This window comes from Acipenser ruthenus, chromosome 15, assembly GCF_902713425.1.
Source record: "Acipenser ruthenus chromosome 15, fAciRut3.2 maternal haplotype, whole genome shotgun sequence".
NCBI classification, from domain to species: Eukaryota; Metazoa; Chordata; class Actinopteri; order Acipenseriformes; family Acipenseridae; genus Acipenser; species Acipenser ruthenus.
The window spans coordinates 27,188,379-27,209,790 of NC_081203.1; the positions used below are offsets into that span (position 1 = coordinate 27,188,379).

At 35.5% G+C, this 21,412-nt stretch overlaps 1 protein-coding gene across 4 annotated transcripts in view; it reads left to right on the forward strand.

The window, feature by feature from the left end:
- Positions 1-21,412, forward strand: part of LOC117422277 (neuronal PAS domain-containing protein 3) — a 237,578-nt gene that overhangs the window by 204,717 nt on the left and 11,449 nt on the right. For all 4 annotated transcript variants that reach the window (XM_058987671.1, XM_058987672.1, XM_058987673.1 and 1 more), the window contains one exon: positions 15,984-16,102. In XM_058987671.1, coding sequence (XP_058843654.1) covers positions 15,984-16,102 — 119 coding nt within the window. The remainder of the gene's footprint in view (positions 1-15,983; positions 16,103-21,412) is intronic.

The window sequence follows — 21,412 nt, forward strand, 5'->3', positions numbered from 1 at the left end:
TTCCCATCCAGATAAAGATTTACATTAAATTGAAGAGATTTTAATTTTGAAAGTGCAACCTATGCATTTTCTTTCTGTATCCACAGCTTGTTCAGTCCTGAATTTCCAAGCAACATGAGCTAACGACTGTCAGATTAGATGTGTAAAGTTAACGTCTGCACATTTCAGTTTAGTTTACTGCTGCTAAACATTTAACCATTTACAATTTCTTAATCTAGTTGTGCTTTTCATTGTATGAGTTTGTCCCTTAATTGTGGTTCTTTAAGAATTTGTCACAATTAACAAGTGTACAGTACGTGTAATTTGTGCTGTTTAGTTTACTCCAGTTAGGGCACACGTTTACAAATATTTACAGCTGTTAACGTGAATGACAGCAAGAAATAGCAACATCAAATTTGAATAAGGGTGTATTCTTCCTAATTTTTTTTAATTACAAATATGCCAGTACAAAATATTTTGGTTCTGAAAAGGACAAGACTTACAAAGCTATCAGTAAATACATGAGTGAGGTACAGTGTTCACTGTTAATAGCTTCCAGACATGTATTTTTCTCTACTTTGTCTGCTGTCATCCACAATCATCCTATATGTCTCAGACCATCCAAAAGCTGATTAATATAGTTTAGCATTTAGCAGTTTGATCTAATCATGGTTTTACTATGAGTTTAATAGAACGCACCTGAGCTTGTACCTAAAACCTGTAATGTGTGAAACGGCTATGCAATAGGATTCTTATTTTCATTTCTGTACAGTATGTTTCTTCCTTAACATTCCTCCCATAAATAAACAAGGACAAGGGTTTTAATCTAGTCATTAGAAATAAGTTTTTCTTTCGCCAACATTGCATTGTCTATGGGTAATCTTGGTTTTATGAAAAGTCTTGTAATCTAGCAAGATTCATTTGTTTATGTGAATACAATAGGTGCAGTTTCCTTCTCGGAAATGTCTTTGAGAGTGTAAAGTTGAGGTCATTTGCTTTAGTGCATGTGTACAGCATATACCTTTCTTTAAAAAAAACAATGAGCAATAAGCAAGCTAGTAAAGTGTTGATTTAACATAGTTGAAAAATTACAAGAGGTGTATTTGGGTTTGAAACTAAAACTAATCCTATTAATTCAAAGTGAATAACAAAGACGACTTAGACTTTTCCCAAGTTGTTCCATTTATTCAACCTGCTAGTGTTTTGTTCTTCCATCATAATTATTTCCAAGTCAGATCCACATTGATTTCCTAGTGGACCCGTGTACCTCCGACTAACTTAAAGAACGACGAAGCCAGGATAATTCACACAATTCCTCTGGGGTCATGTTCTCTGTTTTTTCAAGGACATTTTTATTACAAAGCTGATGAAATTTGCATATTAATTCATTTCTTTCAATTTTTAAGATTAAATGTTGTCAACATGTATCAGTGCAAGGCTTTGACAGTGCTGATGAAATGGGTCAGTCAAGCTTGAACATTTTGAGTAAGACAGCCATCTGCAACCCAAAGCCCCCAGTGTAGTTTAGTGCGACTCCTGCAAGTTGATTAAAGTAAAGAAGTGTGATTGAGGAAAGGGGGACTCAAATTATTTAGTAAATTCTGTCTGTCGGTCATCATAGAATTGGTGAGGGTTTTTTTTATTATAATGTTCCAAGGGTTTTTCTCTATCGTATTTAACTTATTTCTGTTTGTGTCACATATTTTATCTGGACATGGCATTTGCTTTCCAATATTAAAGATGTATTTTTCAGAAATTATAGTGTACAGTAGGTTAACCGATATTTTTTACGATATTTATATATTTGTTGGATATGTTTTAACCACCCCAGACAGCTGGTTACCATGAATAACTTTGGACTTAGTTGTTTCATTTGCAATGGGGTAAAATAAACAAATACAAAAAGGTAATTTTGTAATGAGAAAGACCTCCATGTTAAAAAATAAAGCAAAGTTTACATTTAATTAATGAAGCAAAACACAAACCCAAGGTTTGCTTAGAATGCTTGTGAATTACGTAAACGACCCTTCAGACAGACACATGGATCAACATTGATATACCCAATAGCATCCCATAAGCTCCTGTCCAGGAAATTCCACTTCCTTTTAAAAAAACAAACCAAAAAAAAGGCTTGATTTGAAGGAAAAATGTGAATTGGAATCAGTGTTTTAATCAGCGTCTGGCAGAGCACAACGAGGAAAAAATAGGTGTTAATGTTGGCATCTTTGGCACTGAGCATCCTCTTCAGAGTCAGCCAGAATTACAATGTACTGCAGTAAGTGCAGAACAGAGCAAGAGGTCTGTGGTAGAGAAGGGTTACAATAGTGGTAGCATTAAGACCTGCTGCTGTAATAGATTGTTTAAATAAAACCCACTGAGTCAGTTTAGAACATGAGAACAAAAGAAAAATTACAAAAGAGATTTGACCCATCTTAGCTTGTCCGGTTCCTAGTAGCTGATTGATCACAGAACTGTGTCAAGTTGCGTCTTAGTGGATCCGGATGCTTCTGCCTCAACAACATGATTAGGTATTGGTTTGGGTTAACAATGCCAACTCCTTTTAAGATTTTAAAGACTTCAGTCATGCTCCCCCTCATTCTTCTTTGTTCCAGGCTAAATAGATTTGTCAGAATGATATAGCACCCGAGGATTTGACAGTACGCAGGTTTATTTACATAGTACATTATAGCAAACCGTCTCAAACCAACATATGTTTGTTTCTGATGTGACAGCTACATATGTCTTCCTTATTTCTCCAAATAAAAAATACAGATCACTTTTACATTTTCAAAACTGTCAGATACATAATAAATTATTAAAATACAGAGCAACAACACAATGTTCAGCTTTGGGTTATACAACTTTAATTTTGTTATTCGTACAATATTCGTATCCTACCAATCCATGTTTATTAACTTGCATGTTTTAAATAGTCTCACAAATTCTATCTTAACTGAATTAGAGTGCCTGGTTGCATGATTTGTTTCACCCTATATGTGAAAGGAGCAACATCACAACATTGATTCTCTCTCAACAGTAATACATTCATTAAAACCAGATCCATTGTATTGGTGGACCAATACAGGTTAGGAAATAAATCCCAGCAGTTTGGAGAACCTTTACTACATATATTTATTACATAAGGTTTTTTGCATTTTTATATTAATATTCTGTGAATTTTTGATTTTTAACAATAGGCAGCTTGGAACACTTTATTAGCTAATCATTAATCACAATCAATGACTATATTTATATAGGCTTTGTTGCTGGTGATATTTCTGTTCAGCCCCACCTGCTTTAACTAATGAGCAAAACTGGTAAAAATGTTCTGCTGCGAGAATGAAAGTGTTTGCTGTGTATTGAATCATGCATACCATCATCGCTAGTCCTGTGCACCAAAACCAATTAAAAAAATGAAATTGAGATCTAATTGATGTGTGTTTTTATCTATAAAAAATCGATTGGGAAAAGCCTGCATTGTAAGAAACTATTTCATCCAGTTTTTAGTTTGCTTTTCTTGTTTTGTCACTTTGTTACTTTCTCTTGAGCCTTGTTAAGTCAACAAATAATGGCATTTAATCAAAGAGTAATTATATCCTGTACTGGTATATTCAGACCTAATTTTCCACCCACATGTTTAGCACTAATGTATCATGCAGCAAATAAAAAAGAACATTTTATGTATGTTTACCTCAGTAGCAGCTGGCTTTCAGCCTTTGTTGTTAACCAATACATATATTTCAATAAGCCTTTATAGAAATTGACTTTGAGAAAAGGAAGATGTATGAATTCTTTAATGTTCTCTAATAGTATAACATACCATCAGTAAGAAAACCAAACATGTGGTGCATTGACTTTCATGCTTGTAGACCTACAGTACCATGTTAAGATTGACAGTGGTATTATTTATCATGCTCAGTTTTCAACTATGCAAATACCTTAACCAATTAAAATGTCATATTAATGAAACAAAATAATTAGAATGTTTAAATTACATTTTTCTGTTGAATAATGAAAATCACAGATTTTTGTTTTTTCTTTTTTTTGTCCATGACAGTTCTGGTGTGCTGTGTAAGTTTCTAGAATTAAGCATCTTAAATTACATTTCTTCATAGTTTTCGCACCATATCAAAGTCCTCAGCAGCACTTCTTTGTTTTCATAAGGCACTAATAGCTGCTGCGCGATGACTGCAGTGTCAGCATTTATCTTTGAACTCACGATTATTAGTTTTGACTGCAGTCAGCTCTCTGACAAATGTTATTGCTATTCTATTTTATATCCCTGTTCTGGCTGATTTCTAATGATAATGCTCTCCCTAGTTCACTGCTTTGCTGAAAATTACAGCCGCGCTTTGACAGGACAGACTTCTTAACAACCCATGCTCGACTCTGCTCATTGTTATAATGTCATGGCCAAAAAAAATCGTATACAGAAAGAAACATTAAGCTGCATGTTTTGTATCAAAGAATGCTTAAAATGTTTTTTTGTCGGGGCTTAGTGCAGCGCAGCATAACTAAAATAGGCTTTCATAGATCAGTAGTCATGGGAAGGTATTTCATGACAGTTTGGGTGTACATTTTTGGAGGTTTCAGCCCAGTGAATATTTGCAAACATTAAAATATCAACATCACCATTTCTTTGGCAAGAGGCCAGGAAATTCTTATTTTTTTTGGACAAGGTAATAGTCACTGCTTCTTCAGTCCCTCGAGAATGGTCCCTCCAGGCCAGAGTAACTGGCATTCTCTATGGAAGCTTGCACTACAGCTGCCAGTGATTCACCTACCCTGCAGACAAGCAGCAGACTGAACCTTCGGTGTTTTCAATCCGACATTTTTCAAAATATATAGAATAAATTCTTAAAAAGAATGCTTTTATCTTCTGTTGACATCTCCACTCTTGGTATGTAACCATTTCTCTGAATCAACATAAGACCAGATAAAACCTTTGCAGATAAAATTTGTGTTGTTGCAATTTCACCCTTATTTCCATATTAATAATAGATGTACTATGTGTCCCTCTGCTGTGCCAGATATAAGATTTAAGACGGGACAAAGGTTATCTTGACATTAGTTATGCACTCTGAGGATTTACCAGAAATAAGCGAGAGACCACAGCTGACAACACGATAACCTTTACTCTCAGAGAGCAATATTCTGGCAATCCCAGACTTCAGTATTCTAGAAGGGGTTACATACATATGCATAGATTGTTGTTTTCTGCAAGAACCTATGTGCAGGTGTATTGACCCTCTGCATCAGCATGTTGTGAGTTCACATCCCACTGCCAGACAAGATGAGTTGTATTATCAGCCAGGAAATAATTTTGTGTTTCTAGATGTATTCTGACCAGAGAGGAAAATAATATTAAAAATCCTCAGAATAAGACAATTGTATTGATTGATGTTGTTCACAGGGTTCCGACTCTACCACTAGGCGCAACTGCGAGGAAAATGAAGAATATGTTTTAAGTTGCACTAATCCTTTGGGTCAAGCTGACAATCAGGAGACTGAGCGGTTTCAGTGAGTGCCTGTAATAGGTTTTAGTTCTAGGAGCAATTTACACTCTGAGAAACTTGTGAAGCATCGCTTTCTCAAGGGGTGGGAAGGGACTCCCTGACAAAAGGTATTCCTAGTTGTCCATGAACAGAGAAAGATGAGTGTCATTGAATGAACTTGATGCTGCACCAGTAGGGTGACCACCTGGCTCAGATTTTTAACTCCAATCAGAATACATTCAGGTTCTTTTAGTTCTGCATCTCTTATACAGTGCAGTCCGTTTATAAGAATCACTGACATAAGAATCACCCGCATATAGTGATCAAAACCACTGGGACCCAATCATTCCTATACCAACCAATGTAAAATAATCTGCTTGTAATAATCAAGCAATCCGCTTATAAGAATCATTTCGGGGCAAACTGACCACATGTAATACGGTACTTGATCAAATGCATTGATGTGTACAGCCAATAAAAGCTGTTTTTGAATTTGAATTTGATCACATCTCGCGTGATTAGGCACGTACGCAGCGTGGATAGTGCAATCAAACGTGACTGCGCCGCTTCATTGTGCAGGTATGTTTTTTTGTGTTCTCTGTTAGTGAAAATGTGTTTCAATAAAGTGAATACACATTCATTGAATACATACTGAGTACAGCAGTGTTATTGTGTGATATGCATATAGAGGGAGTGGGATTGCGGCGCGGTGAGGAGGAGGAGGAGGGATGATTGCAGAGCTTTGCATCTCCGCTTAATGAAAAACTGTGACACAACAAAAAATAAGTAAGCCATAGAATACTGTACTGTAATGTCATTTTAATTCAAAGGCCATTGCAAGTAACACCGCACGGCAGTTAAACTAGTCACCCTCACGAGACGATCAAGTATACTGTAGTAAAATAGGATTCTGCAGCCTTGAGTAAACATAATCGTGATCATATAACAAACTGCTTACCCACGAGGACTTGTTTTGATGTATTGTTCCCAATGATTGAGCACCATTGACATCTGTATACTGTATTTAAACTGCTGATGGCATGCTTTTGCTAATTGTAATGCGACAGAGTGGCCAAGGACAGTGTAAATTATCAGGCTGGAGTCTTGATTTACTGTTTTAAAACAGTGTTTGTTTTATTTTTTTACACTGCGGTGGCGAAACAACCACTAATAAAACAAACAAAATAAACCTGCCTCTCAGCTGGAGCACTAACTAACAGTGCTTCGTGTGGAACAAACACTAGATCTCTTACTTGAGTTTTGGTTTCTTTTTGTTACTTCCGCTTCCTTACGCTTCTATACCCCCATCACAAAGCTATCGGCTAAGCCATTTCTATCAAGGTGTCATTAACTTTAACAAGCAGTTAACCAATTGACTATTATCCAGAATTCGTTAAGGAAAAGCAGCTGTAAATTTTTCGTGAGCGTGCATACGTGCGGGAACTCATGACATCTAGTGGTCAACCCATTACACTGCAGCCAGGGAACAAGCTCTTATCATTCAAATACTAAGTTTGATTCTGCACCACAGTAATCATATTGGTCCGCTTTTAAGAATCAACGGCTTATAAGAATCAAAACACCCGGGACGGAAGTGATTCACTGTATTAAAAAGACAGCTTAAAGGTATGTGAAAGTATTGGCATGTGAGTTTCCTGTATCTGTGACCTTGGACGTCACCCGATTCTTCAGTCTTGCCTCTCTCTTCAGCATTTCCAGGGTCTAGAGTTAAAGTCCTGTGATGGGTAAGGAACTACCCCTGAATGATACCAGTATCATTGTTAATCTTCTTTTGAAGACAACCTGAGTTGCATAATTTCCAATAAGGAGTTGAGATTAGTTTGATAAATCATGATTTTCCACTTGGGGTTAAAATCAACTTATTTCTCAACACCTCTCTATGGTGTTGGGAAATACAATGGCAGAGCTTCAAAGCAGGATGAATGCAGTGAAACTGGCAGTATACCATACATGTGCTGTACTGTGAAGCCTCACTTGCACCGCTGATTGATCAGTAGATCATCGTTTCGCTGACATGATCATAGTCTGCAGGACTGGTCTAATTTCCAGCTTTGACAGCTGGGACACTGCAAGGTCCAACTATTTGCTATGTGTGAATGTAGTGTAAAGGACATTCTATTGAAGGATATCATTGAAATAGAAAATCTAATCTTTTTTGCATATTAGTGGCTGTGTAAAAGGGTATTGCATATCCAAACTTTTGAGAATGACCTTAAAATCAAATCTTAAACTGGTGAATTCCTAGCTTGTTAAAACTGATGTATTAAACACCTTAAAACAGTTTAAAATTGATGTATGTATTTTCTGAAACCTTTCTAAGAATTACTTCTGACCAAGCCAGTATCATACAGTAAACTTCATCTCAATCTGAATAATGTTCATGGGTAAAATATTAACCTTGACTATATAATGGAAAGAAAGTGCATCTGAGAAGAGTTGAGCTCCATAATTCACTTTTTTTTATGTTTGTTGTTCCCTTTTTGTGGATTTTACTTCAGAGCCTAGCAATTTACTTTGACATGTCAAAATGACTCTCTGTAATATGGAAGGGATGTTAAATGTACTGTTTTGTGCTCGCTGGGTGATACTTAATGTTTATTTTAATCCTAGTATTTAATCCTATTATTTAGCATAAATGCAACCATAGATATGAACATTTGTGTAATTCTAATTATACCTTGGCTTGCTGACATGTGTAATATTATGTATGAGGTAATATGTATTACCTCTTGAAAGAAGTGTTTGTGCAAATGTTTTAAATTTGAATTGAAATCATCTGTTGCAGCTTTTTTTTTTCCAAGGACAAAAGGGTGAGCCAGTAACCATTTGTGAGAAGAGTTGCTCATTAGAAAAGGTTTTTTTCTATGGTATGTAATTAAAGTAATGGTCACAGCTTGTGTGACAGCAAATACTCCACCATTTGTTGATTGCTGCACAAGTCAGGAGATCAGTACTGACAACAAGATATATACACATTAGCATTTGAGTGAACAGGTTCAAAATATATTACTGCTAATTCTCTTGACTATAACACAGCTAGGTGTTGCAGAGTGTAGCGCTCAGATTCATTATGCCTAAGTAGATTTGTAATCAAAAGTAAAAAAAAATATAGCATTAACATTACAAAGTACAAAAAAGTAAAAAAGTAAAAAGGGCTTTTTTGTTAAGCTCAAGCCTTCGAGCCTGACGACAAATGAAGTAAAAGGAAAGTATGAAATTATACTGTGGGTAGAGGAATGAACATTAGAAAAAGAAATCCTTTGGTTCTCTCCAATTATTGTACACCAGTTTTACATGTTCAAGTTATTGAAAATCATTTGCTTTCAGTTTATTTGATATTAAGCTAGTCACATAAAGCAACATAACATTACTGGTTCCATTACAGTAATCGAAAGTGCCTGATTTCAGTGTATAAATATTGTAATATCCTGCTGATTAAAACTATAGTTTGTTACTCTGAGGTGGTTGATGGTTTTTGGGGGGGGGGGGGGGGGGTTTACATTAATGTGTTTTTTTGCAAGAAAGGCTACATAATTTAGAAGCCTCTCCCATGATGGATTTAATTTGTTATAGAAAAAATGTCTACAACAATTTGGATGCTTAGTAAGTGAGCCATATTGATAAAAATGAAAATGTGTGCATATTTATTATAGTGTATAAATCCCACACCGTAGACACCCAGTATTCTGTTACAGAAAACTCAAATCTGCACCAAAGGTTTCACATTTAGGGGAATGCAGCTTTCTAAATGAAAAAATATTGTTTATCAACACTCAAAAAATCCTATGAGGATTTTTTTTTTTAAATGCCATTATTCTAATTTAGATTGTGGCATTCTGAATCCTGTGCTTCAATATGGAATTAATTTTATGTCCATAAATATATTTTTGTTCCCGACGCAGGCCTCTGAAGATTAGAAGAGAAATAGGAATCTATACACCATCTGCGGTGTTGAGTGTTTTCTTAAATTTAAAAGTTTATTGGAAGACGGCAAAAACCCTAAACACTGTGAAAGATAGAAAGGCATTTTGTTCCATGTAATAACTATTGACCTTTTGGAACATGTACAATGTTTCAAGTGTTAGCTGTTCTGTTCCATCAACAAAGAAGATTGAACATGACTTTTTAATAGAAATCACTGTTACTGACTGCTCAAAGGACTTATTTTTTGTAATTGAATATAGGTTGTAAAAAATTCAGCATTAACACTGTTCAAATGCCCAGTGTGCAGTATGACAGTACACAAAAAATCATTTGGTGACATATAAAATGTGTGCCAGTAATAATACAGTATCTACACAAACAAAAAATATTTTGTATATTTGATCACTGAAATGTCCTGTCATGTGGCTTGTATCACACAATTTGTACAATCGTTTGAAAATGGCATCACAATACTCAGAAGCAGTTATACAGGAAAGAGCCAGCGTAAATTGTTACTCTAACAAAATTATAAAAAAATATAGGGTACTTCACCATTGGAAAAAAGTAACAGGAGTTACCAATAGTGAGAATAGGGCACAGGGAAAACAGTTCTGAGGAACAAGGAATCTGTGAACACATATTTTTCATCCGATGCATAGGTATAAGAAACTTGGAGAAACTATATTTGACTGCATCGTTCCAACTATCAAGGAAGCAATGGGATCTCAACCAGTGAGTTTCTGCTGGTATGGACTTGGTCCAGTCCAGTTATTAGGGGGAGTATATCACACCTTTTCCCTACCACCTCTGTGCAGTATTATGGTGTTTATCTCTACCTGTTCAAACAAAACAATACTCTTTACAACACTGCAAAGTGGTGCAGGACTGGTTCCAGTAATAAAAGTCTCAAATTTCCCTTGGCCTGCTCTTCTCTTTGGGATAAACTGGGGTGCTGTGTGTAGGCCAGATAACGACAAACAAAAAATCTTACAGGCCTGTCCAGAACATATTTACCAGCACTTGGGTGCAAGTGTTTGAAACAGATTTTGCAGCCAAAAGTGTGCCATATCAGTTGCTGGCATAACAGTATATTAATACTTTAGTGAACGTCCATAATATAATATCCTGGCACAAGGTGACCTTGACATTAGACAGAGAAAACATTTATTGATATGTTATTTATATTTTATTTTTATAAAGATTGATAAACATTAGAATAAAAGCATGTGCAAATGTTTAATTTAATTTACACTATACTGTATACTAGTTATAGCTTTTGTGTCATTTATCCTTCAGAGAACAAATGGAAGTCTGATTTCAGACTATTAAATCAACAAACTGAAAAGGTTTGTATCAGATTATTCCATCTGGACATGAACCCCATTTCAGCAATGAATGGGCAATGATTCTGCTGTCCTCATCTACCTCCTCCAGGACCAAGGGCCCACTCAATATAATGTATACTCCAGCAGTCCAATTCTCTGCAGGATTTGCTTAGAAAATGTTTCATTTTACACAGTGTGAGACTGAATTATCCTTCGTGAGTGCAATTTTTGTATTTTTTAAACATTGCAGCAAGCTTGTATTTACTCAAAAATCATTGCCTCAGTCGTGCCTAGTCTTTCTTCCTAAGCAGTGTCTCACTGTGCTCGACTGCAGAGTCTTTAATGGAGCAATCACTGCAAACATTGAATTCACTAAGTGGTGATGCTTTACTGCTTTTCAGTACGCTAGGCTAGCACCAGTTATAATCAAAATGTACCCTTGGTCTTACTTTAGTAGGTAGATTTCTAAATTCCCATTCATAAAACCTGACAATACCATAGCTTTATAAAACCTGACAATTACAGTGTGGAGCTTTGAGTACATGTATGCCTGGAAAAACAAAAATGTTTGTATGTGTTTTTATTATATAACAAATATTTGTTATATAATAAAAATATTATATTTTTCGGAACTGCACTACAACACTGTGACACACTCTTTAAATACCGCACAACAGTTTTTAGTGGCGCCATTAAAAGTTGTGATTTCTATTAATTGTTGTAGGTATTTAATATTTGTAAAGTCTATGCAGATACATGACCTCTTTGTGGGGTGGCTGTGGAACAACAATCCACTGCTGTACAAAAGCAAATGGCAGGCGGGGACACCAAGCGATGGTCAACAAGATTTTTGGATACCAGCATTCACCTTATCGGTATCAGTACCTCATGAACCCATAGTATCAGTACTGTCATTCTGTTTCTCATGAGTGACTTTTACCAAATCCTGTTTCATTGCTGTGCAGTAAAATTATGTAACTTACTGTAAAAACCTTTTGTATAAGTCTATTTTCTAGGTATTAGGGGGTCCTAAAAAGGGGGGAGCAACTTATACACCGGTGTGACCTATAGGCTTTTTCCTGAAATGGTTGTCTCAAAAAGCAGGGGCGACTTATACACGGTGCGACTTATACACGGTGCGACTTATACACTGGTTTTTACGGTAAGCAGCAGCTAAACCCGGGTCTGTTTAAAACTCTTGCCAATTGGGTTCATGTCTGATTGACAAAATCAGAGACAATGAAATTTGAAAAATTAAAGGCAGCATGTCCATCCTCAATGACTAACAGTTTGGGTACAGTTTGCATCCCACTGTGATTGTTTACACTATCGGTTAAAGATCAGTATTTCACTGTACCCTGACTCATGCTAGTTACACATGGAATGAGAGGAAATATATGTCTGCAAAGAAATAAAAATATGTTTAAAAAAAATCACATGCGACTGTATTCTGAGGTTAAAACTGTGTCTGTCTCAGAATTCGAAAATGCTCCAGACCATGCTTAATTGCAATCACCATTTTGATGCTGTAAAGATGTCACTATTGCAAGACATGCAACTTCATATTTATTTCTGAATGTGTTTGTGTCGTTATCTGTGGTTTTGATTTGGTACATTTGTAATTTCCCTTTGTTGAATCTGTTTGAATAGGGAGGGGAGGTTTAACACAATAATTAAATGTTTTTACTGTTTTATTATTTGATATATTTTAATATACTACAGCATCTTTGTAATTGCTTATTTTTTTCATAATTACATTTGTTTCCCTATATAAATCTAAAATTATTACTGTATTGCTGTTGCTATAATCTGCCCTTAGTGTTGTCAATAGTGGGATATCTGAAGTAGTCTGTACTAACCTGTATAGCATAAAAAGTTACATGCTTTAACAGGGGGCGACTAGCATTTGTAAAGACACCAATTCATACATATTTTAAACATGGGCAATGTCATGAAACTGGCCATAAGAAAATACATGTTTAAAACTAGAAAATGTCAGACTGCTGTACGGACAGTGTCAGAAAACTGGACAAATATGTTTTCAGATTGGCACGTGGGAATTCCACAGGACATTTGGAAAGTGCCAGTTTTGGATAATTGTACATCTAGGTCAGATTTGGTATATGCCAATCATTGTGTGTAAGATATTGCAGACCAAATGTTATTACTAAGGTCACTAGAAATACCCTTAAGGAGTGCATCTGTTTCAGACATATTTCTGTGGCAAATTGGCAGCAAACTCTGGCATGCTGATTTAAAATACAAGGGAATATGATTTGTTTCAGAAACAGTTTGCCTAGCTCGGACATGAAGCTAATAAGAATGGTATTTTTACTGATCCTGGGGGAAAAATGGCTATCATGCAAAATATGTGGATTTAAGGGGCTTTTACAAGGTATTTTGCAGAAGTCGTACATATAGTAAAGGTTTTGATGTATATTTTACCCATAACTTCAAATACTGTACCATACATTGTGAGGTAAAAGAAACACACTGATGAAGGATTATTCACAAACCTCGATAAACAGTGTTCTTAAACTAAGTTGGATATGAAAGGGGTGTGAGATAAGGGACTAGGCTTTTTTATGTAAGGCAGTTTTTTGTTTTATTATTCAATTCAGTGCTAAATTTAAATCCATTATTTACTTAAATCCTGAAAAATCTACAAAGTCTGTGAGACCAGGTCTCAGTGGGCTTCTCTAATGGTTGAATACTTTGTCATGACAATAGTGCCCTTTTTCTTTTTGATAATGTTGCAGCTGAATTAATTGCCTAACTGCTGATTTTTATCACCTACAGTGTTTATTAGTTGTGTTTTATTAGGTTTGTTGTTGCTGCATGATACTAGCAGTGCATTTGCTGCAGTTACCAGCAGCACTCTCTACTGCTGTGCAAGAGGAAACATGTGAATGGGTTTATATCTTGGCCAACGAATGTTTAAATAAAATGAATAAAAACTAAAAACAAAATAGATCCCCCACCCAGACTTAATGAGGCTTCATGATGCTTAAACTTGACTTATGTATTCTCTTAGCTACGTTTAGTTATGGTATTGCTTTCTCTGATATTTTGGAACGGCTTTTGATATAACACTCATTGTTTTGCAGTGTGGTAAATTGTATTCAGAAACTGTGGTAACATTTTAAGTATCTGTAGAAAAGTCAACAGCAAAGATTTATTTAAACAATATTAGATGGTTATAACTCAAATTAAAATGCAATATAGTAACACAAGAACATGTAACCATGTCCTTCATGACAACGACATGAAGCTTTATACTAGTAAAATATCAGTAACATCTTATTATAATGAACTGTTATGCCTTGTTAATAATCAACAATACTATTAAAAACCCATGTATTGGCAAACTGCAGTTTGATAGAAATGGTTTTATTAATTATAACTTTTTTAATGAGCATTTCCGAACCTGATATTATTATTTTTTTATTCAAATGTTTTTTGGACATTCAAATTGAATGTAAACCAAAAAATAAGGAACTGACTAGCAGTACCGCAAGTGTGAAGTGTGGCCCAAAAACGGGTCCATAAATTGGCCATAAATACTCAATATGTAATGTGAAGTATAAAACAGAAATATTCATTGAAATATCTTTTAATGATCTACACAGCTGCAGATTGAAATACCTCTGCCACTCATTAAACCGCTCTGACATGGACCTATTTCCACTATATTTGGTGATGTTAATGCAGTGGTGTATAAATCACCCTCAGGGGAAAACACCAGCAGGATTAATATAGAGTTTAAAGTGTGTGAGTATTTAGATCTGCTGCTGTTTAGGTCATTAAAACAGACTGATTGATGTTTTTTGTGATTAATGTACCAATGGGGTAGGTTGGTGCAACAGCCATTTTTGTTCTGTTGAAAGCTACTGTTGAGAGTCATTTGTTTAAGCGTGCCACTTCAAAAACAAATAGTAAACTGGTTTTATACCATGTAAGGATGTATACCCTAACATGGCAGCAGTGTGGAGTAGTGGTTAGGGCTCTGGACTCTTGACTGGAGGGTTGTGGGTTCAATCCCTGGTAGGGGACACTGCTGCTGTACCCTTGAGCAAGGTACTTTACCTAGATTGTTCCAGTAAAAACCCAACTGTATAAATGGGTAATTGTATGTAAAAATAATGTGATATCCTGTAACAATTGTAAGTTGCCCTGGATAAGGGCGTCAGCTAAGAAATAAATAATAATAATAATAAATGATGGTATATGTATGTACATTCACAACATGATATGAAGGTTACATTCAGAATTATCCTGTGAGATGGAAGAGGTAGAATTTGCCATCACTTTGACTTTTTTTTTTATTGGGTGCCAAAAATACTCAACGGGAATGACCTTAAGTGTAGTCTAAAAATGTTTTTTAAAAATACATGCTGCGTCTTTAAGCCATCATCATGCCTAATGAAAAAAATAAGTTCTAAAGGGCTCTGATCTTGTGTTTTAGTAAAATAGAACTCCACAGCTGAGTGACAGTTCTGATCTAAAGCATTTAAGTGTAAGTTTTGATCTCTCTGGCTTTGATTAAAACTAATGAGCTCACTTAATTCAAAATGGGAATCTCTGATAAGAGAAATAAGGTTGATGTGATTGGATTAGAGGGGCGAATTAAACTCTTAGAGCTGAGGGTTGTGCTTATATAGTGTATTAAAAAGCTGTTGGCGTATTCTGCTGTGTTAGATGATGAGAAAAATGTCATAGTTATTCATATTTAATCAGAAGAAATGAAATGACTAAATATAACATAGCTCGGCTTTTCCCTAGAGTGATAAAGGACTAGTTAGATTTTAAGTGACATTTAATTCAAGTCCTCAGAAACAACAAAAAAACACAAAAGATAATCGCAGAAAGGTGATGTCCCGACTTTTACGTGCATTGTTTCCTTATATGACTCACAATTCAGACCAGTTCTTGTTTTATTTAGATCTCCATCTTTAAGTGACCTGCTTTTTATCTTCATATACTCACTTAACAGCAGCAGGCTTCTGTCTTCTGGAATGTATAGAACAAATGTTTTACTGAGCGGTGATTGACTTATTCAAGAAGGTTCCTCGCAATGTCATATCAAAGGTTGTACTTTATGACATCAATAACATTTCTCTTACCAGTTCAATTGATTATACATCTATGGTAGAACATACATGTAATCAGAAGTTAATATAACTTTGACATACAGTAGACTATTTTTAATTCCACATTGGGTTTTTGTTTGTGTTTACAGTGGAATCCACCAGCCCCAGTTTACTAGCTGCTGACAATACGCTGGAGCGCTCGTTTTTTATGCGAATGAAATCTACACTGACCAAGAGAGGAGTCCACATCAAATCATCTGGATACAAGGTAAAGAGATGCTGTTCTTTAGCTGTGGCTCATTGCAGTGCAATGCAAATGCAGAGGGCTCTTGGGGTAAATCCACCCATGCTGTGGCTTATCTGATGCAATAAAATGACCTATATCACATGCTTAATTAACTAAGGGTGACATCTTCATGATTGTGAACCTGCTGTCATATGTGTTCAAATACAATCCATAACTTTAAACACTCCATCATACCACATATGCTGAAAAGAAACTTGGTAAAATGTCTTCTTAAGCTTTTATACTTGGTATAAAAAGCTTTTTAAATACCTGGTTCTCACTTCTGCAGTTTTCATTAAGAAGGACAACCAGACTAATCATTGTGTGCAACAGAGTGTGAAGATTGGCAGTCATTTCCTTAAAGCACAATAAACCATTGCTGTTATATATTAACAATGACACTTTTTTCGCACAATGTTGACTAAACTGCTTTACCCATAATACCCTGGCAGAGCATAAATCCCACAAAGCAGATCCCAGAATTCAATTTAATTTAGAAATCCTCTTGATAAACAACAGAAATCTTTACTTCTCATCTATAAAACTACAAAGGTTATTGTATTGCTTCTAAAAATGTGATTAAACATTGAAAGTACCCACGCCGCAGTGTTGAAAAAGTCTGCTTCCTGCTGTTCTTTTCCCTAAGGAGACCTGTTTTGTAAAACTTCTGCAAACTCAGTAGGAATGTTAAATACACAAGTCAAATAGGTTATCTAATCAGGTGATTACCGAGAAACCAAATCACAACGGAATTCTGCTTCCAACTAGAATCTTAATGGTTTAAAATCTTAACAAAATATGCTTTGCATTCTTTATTGCCTTACTGACTTTGCATTTAGGCCTATATTAAATAAACATTATAGTGCCATAAAAGGGCCATTAAATAACGTAGTTGCAGCTTGGAGCAGGTGAAGGATTTGTTCTTGATAGTTTTATATTGTTCAAATTGTGTTATTGCTTTGAGAAAATTGGCCGTGCGCTTTTTACTAAAAATGTCAAAACTGTTATGATGCACTAAAATGACTTTAAAACTACCTTGCCCCCCAAGGTATACTGAAAAACAGTAATAACAGCTACCCGTCCAATTATAAAATGGAGTATGGGTATCAGGCTTTGTTGCTGTTGTTATTTGTTGTTTTTTTCTCTTCTGCATATGCTTGCATAGTTTATGTATTCATAAAATAAAATAACTGATTTAGGTGCAACAAATGTCAATTAATTTTGTAGGACATAATATGACAAGAGCCATAATTTGGAAGATAAGGTCATAATTAGGAAGATAAGAATTTTTTACCATCATTTTAAAAAGTGAGAATAGTGATTAATAAATTTGGTCCATGTGACATACGTTGGCCCTGTAATGCAGATCAATACCCTCACTGGGATTCCAAAGTGACCTTGGTACATTCTATAAGATGCATCATTTTGGTGTATCCTTGCTGTCCCTTACCTCTACATCACTGCCTTGAGTCACCATTTACCTTGACTTGCTATCTACTGTAAATAGAGAGAATAACCCTAGACCCCTGCCTCCAGACCATCACAGAACCACTCGTTACCCTCAAGGTGTTGTGTAATGCATGCAGTGCTGTAAGTTTGATTTAAACTCTTTCAGACAGAACTGTTACTTTTGAATAAGGTGAAACATGATTCATGGATTCACACCATCAGGTGTAAATGCCTTCTGCACCATGGAAGACGTAGGTGCTGTTTGTCTCCAGTCAGTAATGACTTCTGGTATCTTTGTCGCCGTTCTCATGTGGGATGCCACTGTGTTGCACTTTCCAGTAGGAGGTTTAGATCAGCATGTGTTTGCTGGGACTACTTCAATTAATATACATTTTCCATGACTAAACATTAATGGAGAAGAAATGTTGAGGTGAACAAACCAGAAGAACACATTTGCTTAGCCAGGTAAAGTGCGTGAGCAATGCGTGGAGTTTTCTAAGCAAAGAAGATAAGTGTATGGCTTGGGTTCACTCCCATTTTGTCACAGACGTTATTAAGTAGACCCTTTTCAACAGAGTAGTAGTCCGCCGGAATTAAAAAAAAGAAAACATCACCATCAGAACCTTGAGGGAGGCCGATTTTACAATTAACTCTACAGTTCAAACAGGCTGTTTTCATTTCCTGTTTTTGTATCTGACAGTGATGTGTTGCAGTGATTTCTGAAAATCAAAAGTGTAATCTGAGTTACAGAATAAGAAAAGATCCAGTGATTAGAAAGGGAGTGTGATGCAGTATTGTGAGGTCCATTTGACAGCATGAACTAATCATATTTTGATTCTGTCTTTTTGCATTGTGTCCTGTTGATCTATTACATCTGCCTGGAAGTATATATTTCATGCAGATAAACATGAGGTTTCGGCTCAGCATAAATATTAAAATCCATACAAGCATACATTAGTTGCCTGACAAGGACTCTTCTTAATACAGTACTTGTGTTTTAAATAATCTAAATATGTGTTGTTACATAATGCACCTATATAAATATTACATACAAGTGCAGATATTAGCTGCCTGAAGTAGGCAGGGAAGCACAGGAACTCATCTCATCGTGGATGCTTATATCACCGTTCTACTATGGAGGTCATATCAAAGAGATTCCTTCTCTAGCTTAAACCCATCTTTTTTTAAACAGATCTTGGGCTGATCTCATTTAATGCACTCATGTAAAGGTTCTCAGTCATTATTGTGCTGTATCACATATCAAAAGCACTCCTGAGAATCCCAGGGAACTGATGAGTCTTATTTCTTATGTATACCTATTCTATATTCATACAGAGGGAATGTGCATTGTGTGCTGAACCATGAATTATAAAACTGCATCCCTTTTGTTATGTTGGTTTGTAATAAATTGAGATATGCTATTTTTTTGTGTTGCCTGACACAACCTTGCTGTGTCAGTTTGCATTTAGCGGCTTGAGCATATTAAAGTTTTGCCAATGTGTGTGATGTTTTTGCCAAGAGCACTCCTGAAGCAGTCTGCTCCAGACTTCTCTTTGTGGCAATTACTTCAAAAAGTTGTCTTTTTAACTAACTTTTGATGCCTGTGGCTTTTGATTTTTAGTGTGGTTATTTCCATTTTTCTTTTTTCTATCTGTTTATTTTATAACATTAAGATTTTATAACTGCAGATTTGGAACCGGTTTTATTTAATTTATTTTTAAAAACAACTGTTTGCTTATGGGCCAGTGTGTTATTTCCAAAGCTAATTGAAGTTTATTTGAAGATCTGAAGCTTATGCTGTATTATCGGGCCCAGCGGACAGCTCACTCTTCTAAGAACTGGATGTGCAGCACAATTTTAACCTGGAGTCAGCAGTTCCTGAACTGTCTGTAACTTCTCTGGGGAAGAATATCATCGTAGAGTATCATCTTCATCTGCTAGCCTGTGTCCCAAAAGTATTCAGAAACTATTCCTGGAAAATTGATTGAACTAGGGTGGCACTTTCAGTTGCTTCTCTTTTTGTGTTGTAAACATTTTGCTTGTTTGTTCATCCACAGTTTTTTGACTTTTACATTTGTCTTTGATCTTTTATTTTTTAACCATTTTTTTTTATTATTATCGGTAATTCCAGCTGTAGTTCTTATCAAATTTTTATTTTATTTTTTACAATTCCTGCTGCCTGTTTTGCAAATAGGTTAAAATACGATCAATCAATCTTTATTTTATATAGCGCCTTTCATAGTGGACCACCATCACAAAGCGCTTATTTAACCCTTCATTATAATATTGTTAGGAAGTTCCCAGTAATTTAGCATCACTCTACTACAGGGTCAGTGTCCAAAGGAAAAGCTGCCTTTTGGCTGTGTAATAAAAATAAATAAAAAAAACAAAACCTATACATTACTATCAGAACTAATGACCTTTAAAAGTAGCCCTTAGTAAATGTAAAATATGGAAAATACAGTGCACAGTTTTGCATGCTTCAATTAATAGACAGATGAACATCAACAATTAGTGGTTATCCTCACATCAAAATTGATATATTGTTTGCAGTACAGTGCTCAGGCCACATCACTGATACCTACAGTACATATCCAGGACATTTTAATTCCACTAGCAGCTTGCTCCAGGGAACAATGGTTGGTGCCAAAAGCTCTCTCAATTCATTTTTATTTGCTAGAACAATGTGACAGGAAGTTCACAGGTTTGATTCTCAAAGAAATCCACCCCTCTAAGCCAATCTAAATGTCTTAACAACTCCCTCTCCCTCCATGGAAAATCAGCCTCTGCAGTAAGTAATTTTGATGGCTTATAGACGGACTCTTCCCGTTGAGCCAGTTACAACCAATACCCATTGTGGTGTTCTGGAGCCCAGTTGCTGTACTTCAGACAAGACGTTTAACCTGATGACATTAAAATCCCATGGCTAATATCATCCCCAGGTTACCGCTGTATGAAAGAGGGATCTGACTGATTCCATGGCATTTCATTTGGATACACCAGTGTTATTAGAAGCTAGTTTTAAACTTGGGCAAACATTTTTTTCTTGAATCAATAAAATACTTGCATTCTGTTGCTATAGTGCCAAGCTAACTCACTGGCAGTTAAATATATCTATTTTCCCCACACCAGTTTTTTTCCATCTTTCTAAAAGGCAGTTTAATAGGATTAAGAAGACTATTCATTCAGTATAGAATAGAAGTATTTTGCTATTAGAGATTATAGTGTTATAATAACAGTTTGTGAAACGAAACCGATTCCAGGCGTTTCCACTTTCAAATCAAGTTTCTACATGATGGATTGACTGTGCTGCCTCTCTGGGATTAAGAAAATGGAAATAATCAGAATTCAACAGCGTAGAAAATCTCACAGACCTTAAACCTTTACTATCAGTGTCTGGTGTACAGAAGGGGGTTCCTTTGTTCTTAAAAGGTAGAACGATACGATACAATGCTTAAGATAAAGGAAAGGTAATGCGGCACTGTTTCAGTTCTGTCTTCGTATGGTAATTTATTAAGTGACATTCATTGCAAAATATATCCCCTTTAACCTTACAATAATGATCCATTCCACTGATAATGATTAAGTATATGTAAATTATTATTATTAATAATAATAATAATAATAATAATAATAATAATAATAATAATAATAATAATAATAAAGCTTTTCTCATCTTGGTCTAGAGTTCTCCATTTTAAGTGCAGTGTCACTGATTTTAACAGGCTGAAAAGTTCATATAGAAGTTCCCTCTAGGTTTACAGAGTAATTAAAATGGAAGTACAGTGCACAAATCAAGTCAATTCCCCCTTTAGGCAAAGTAGAACTACAAAGGATGCTTAG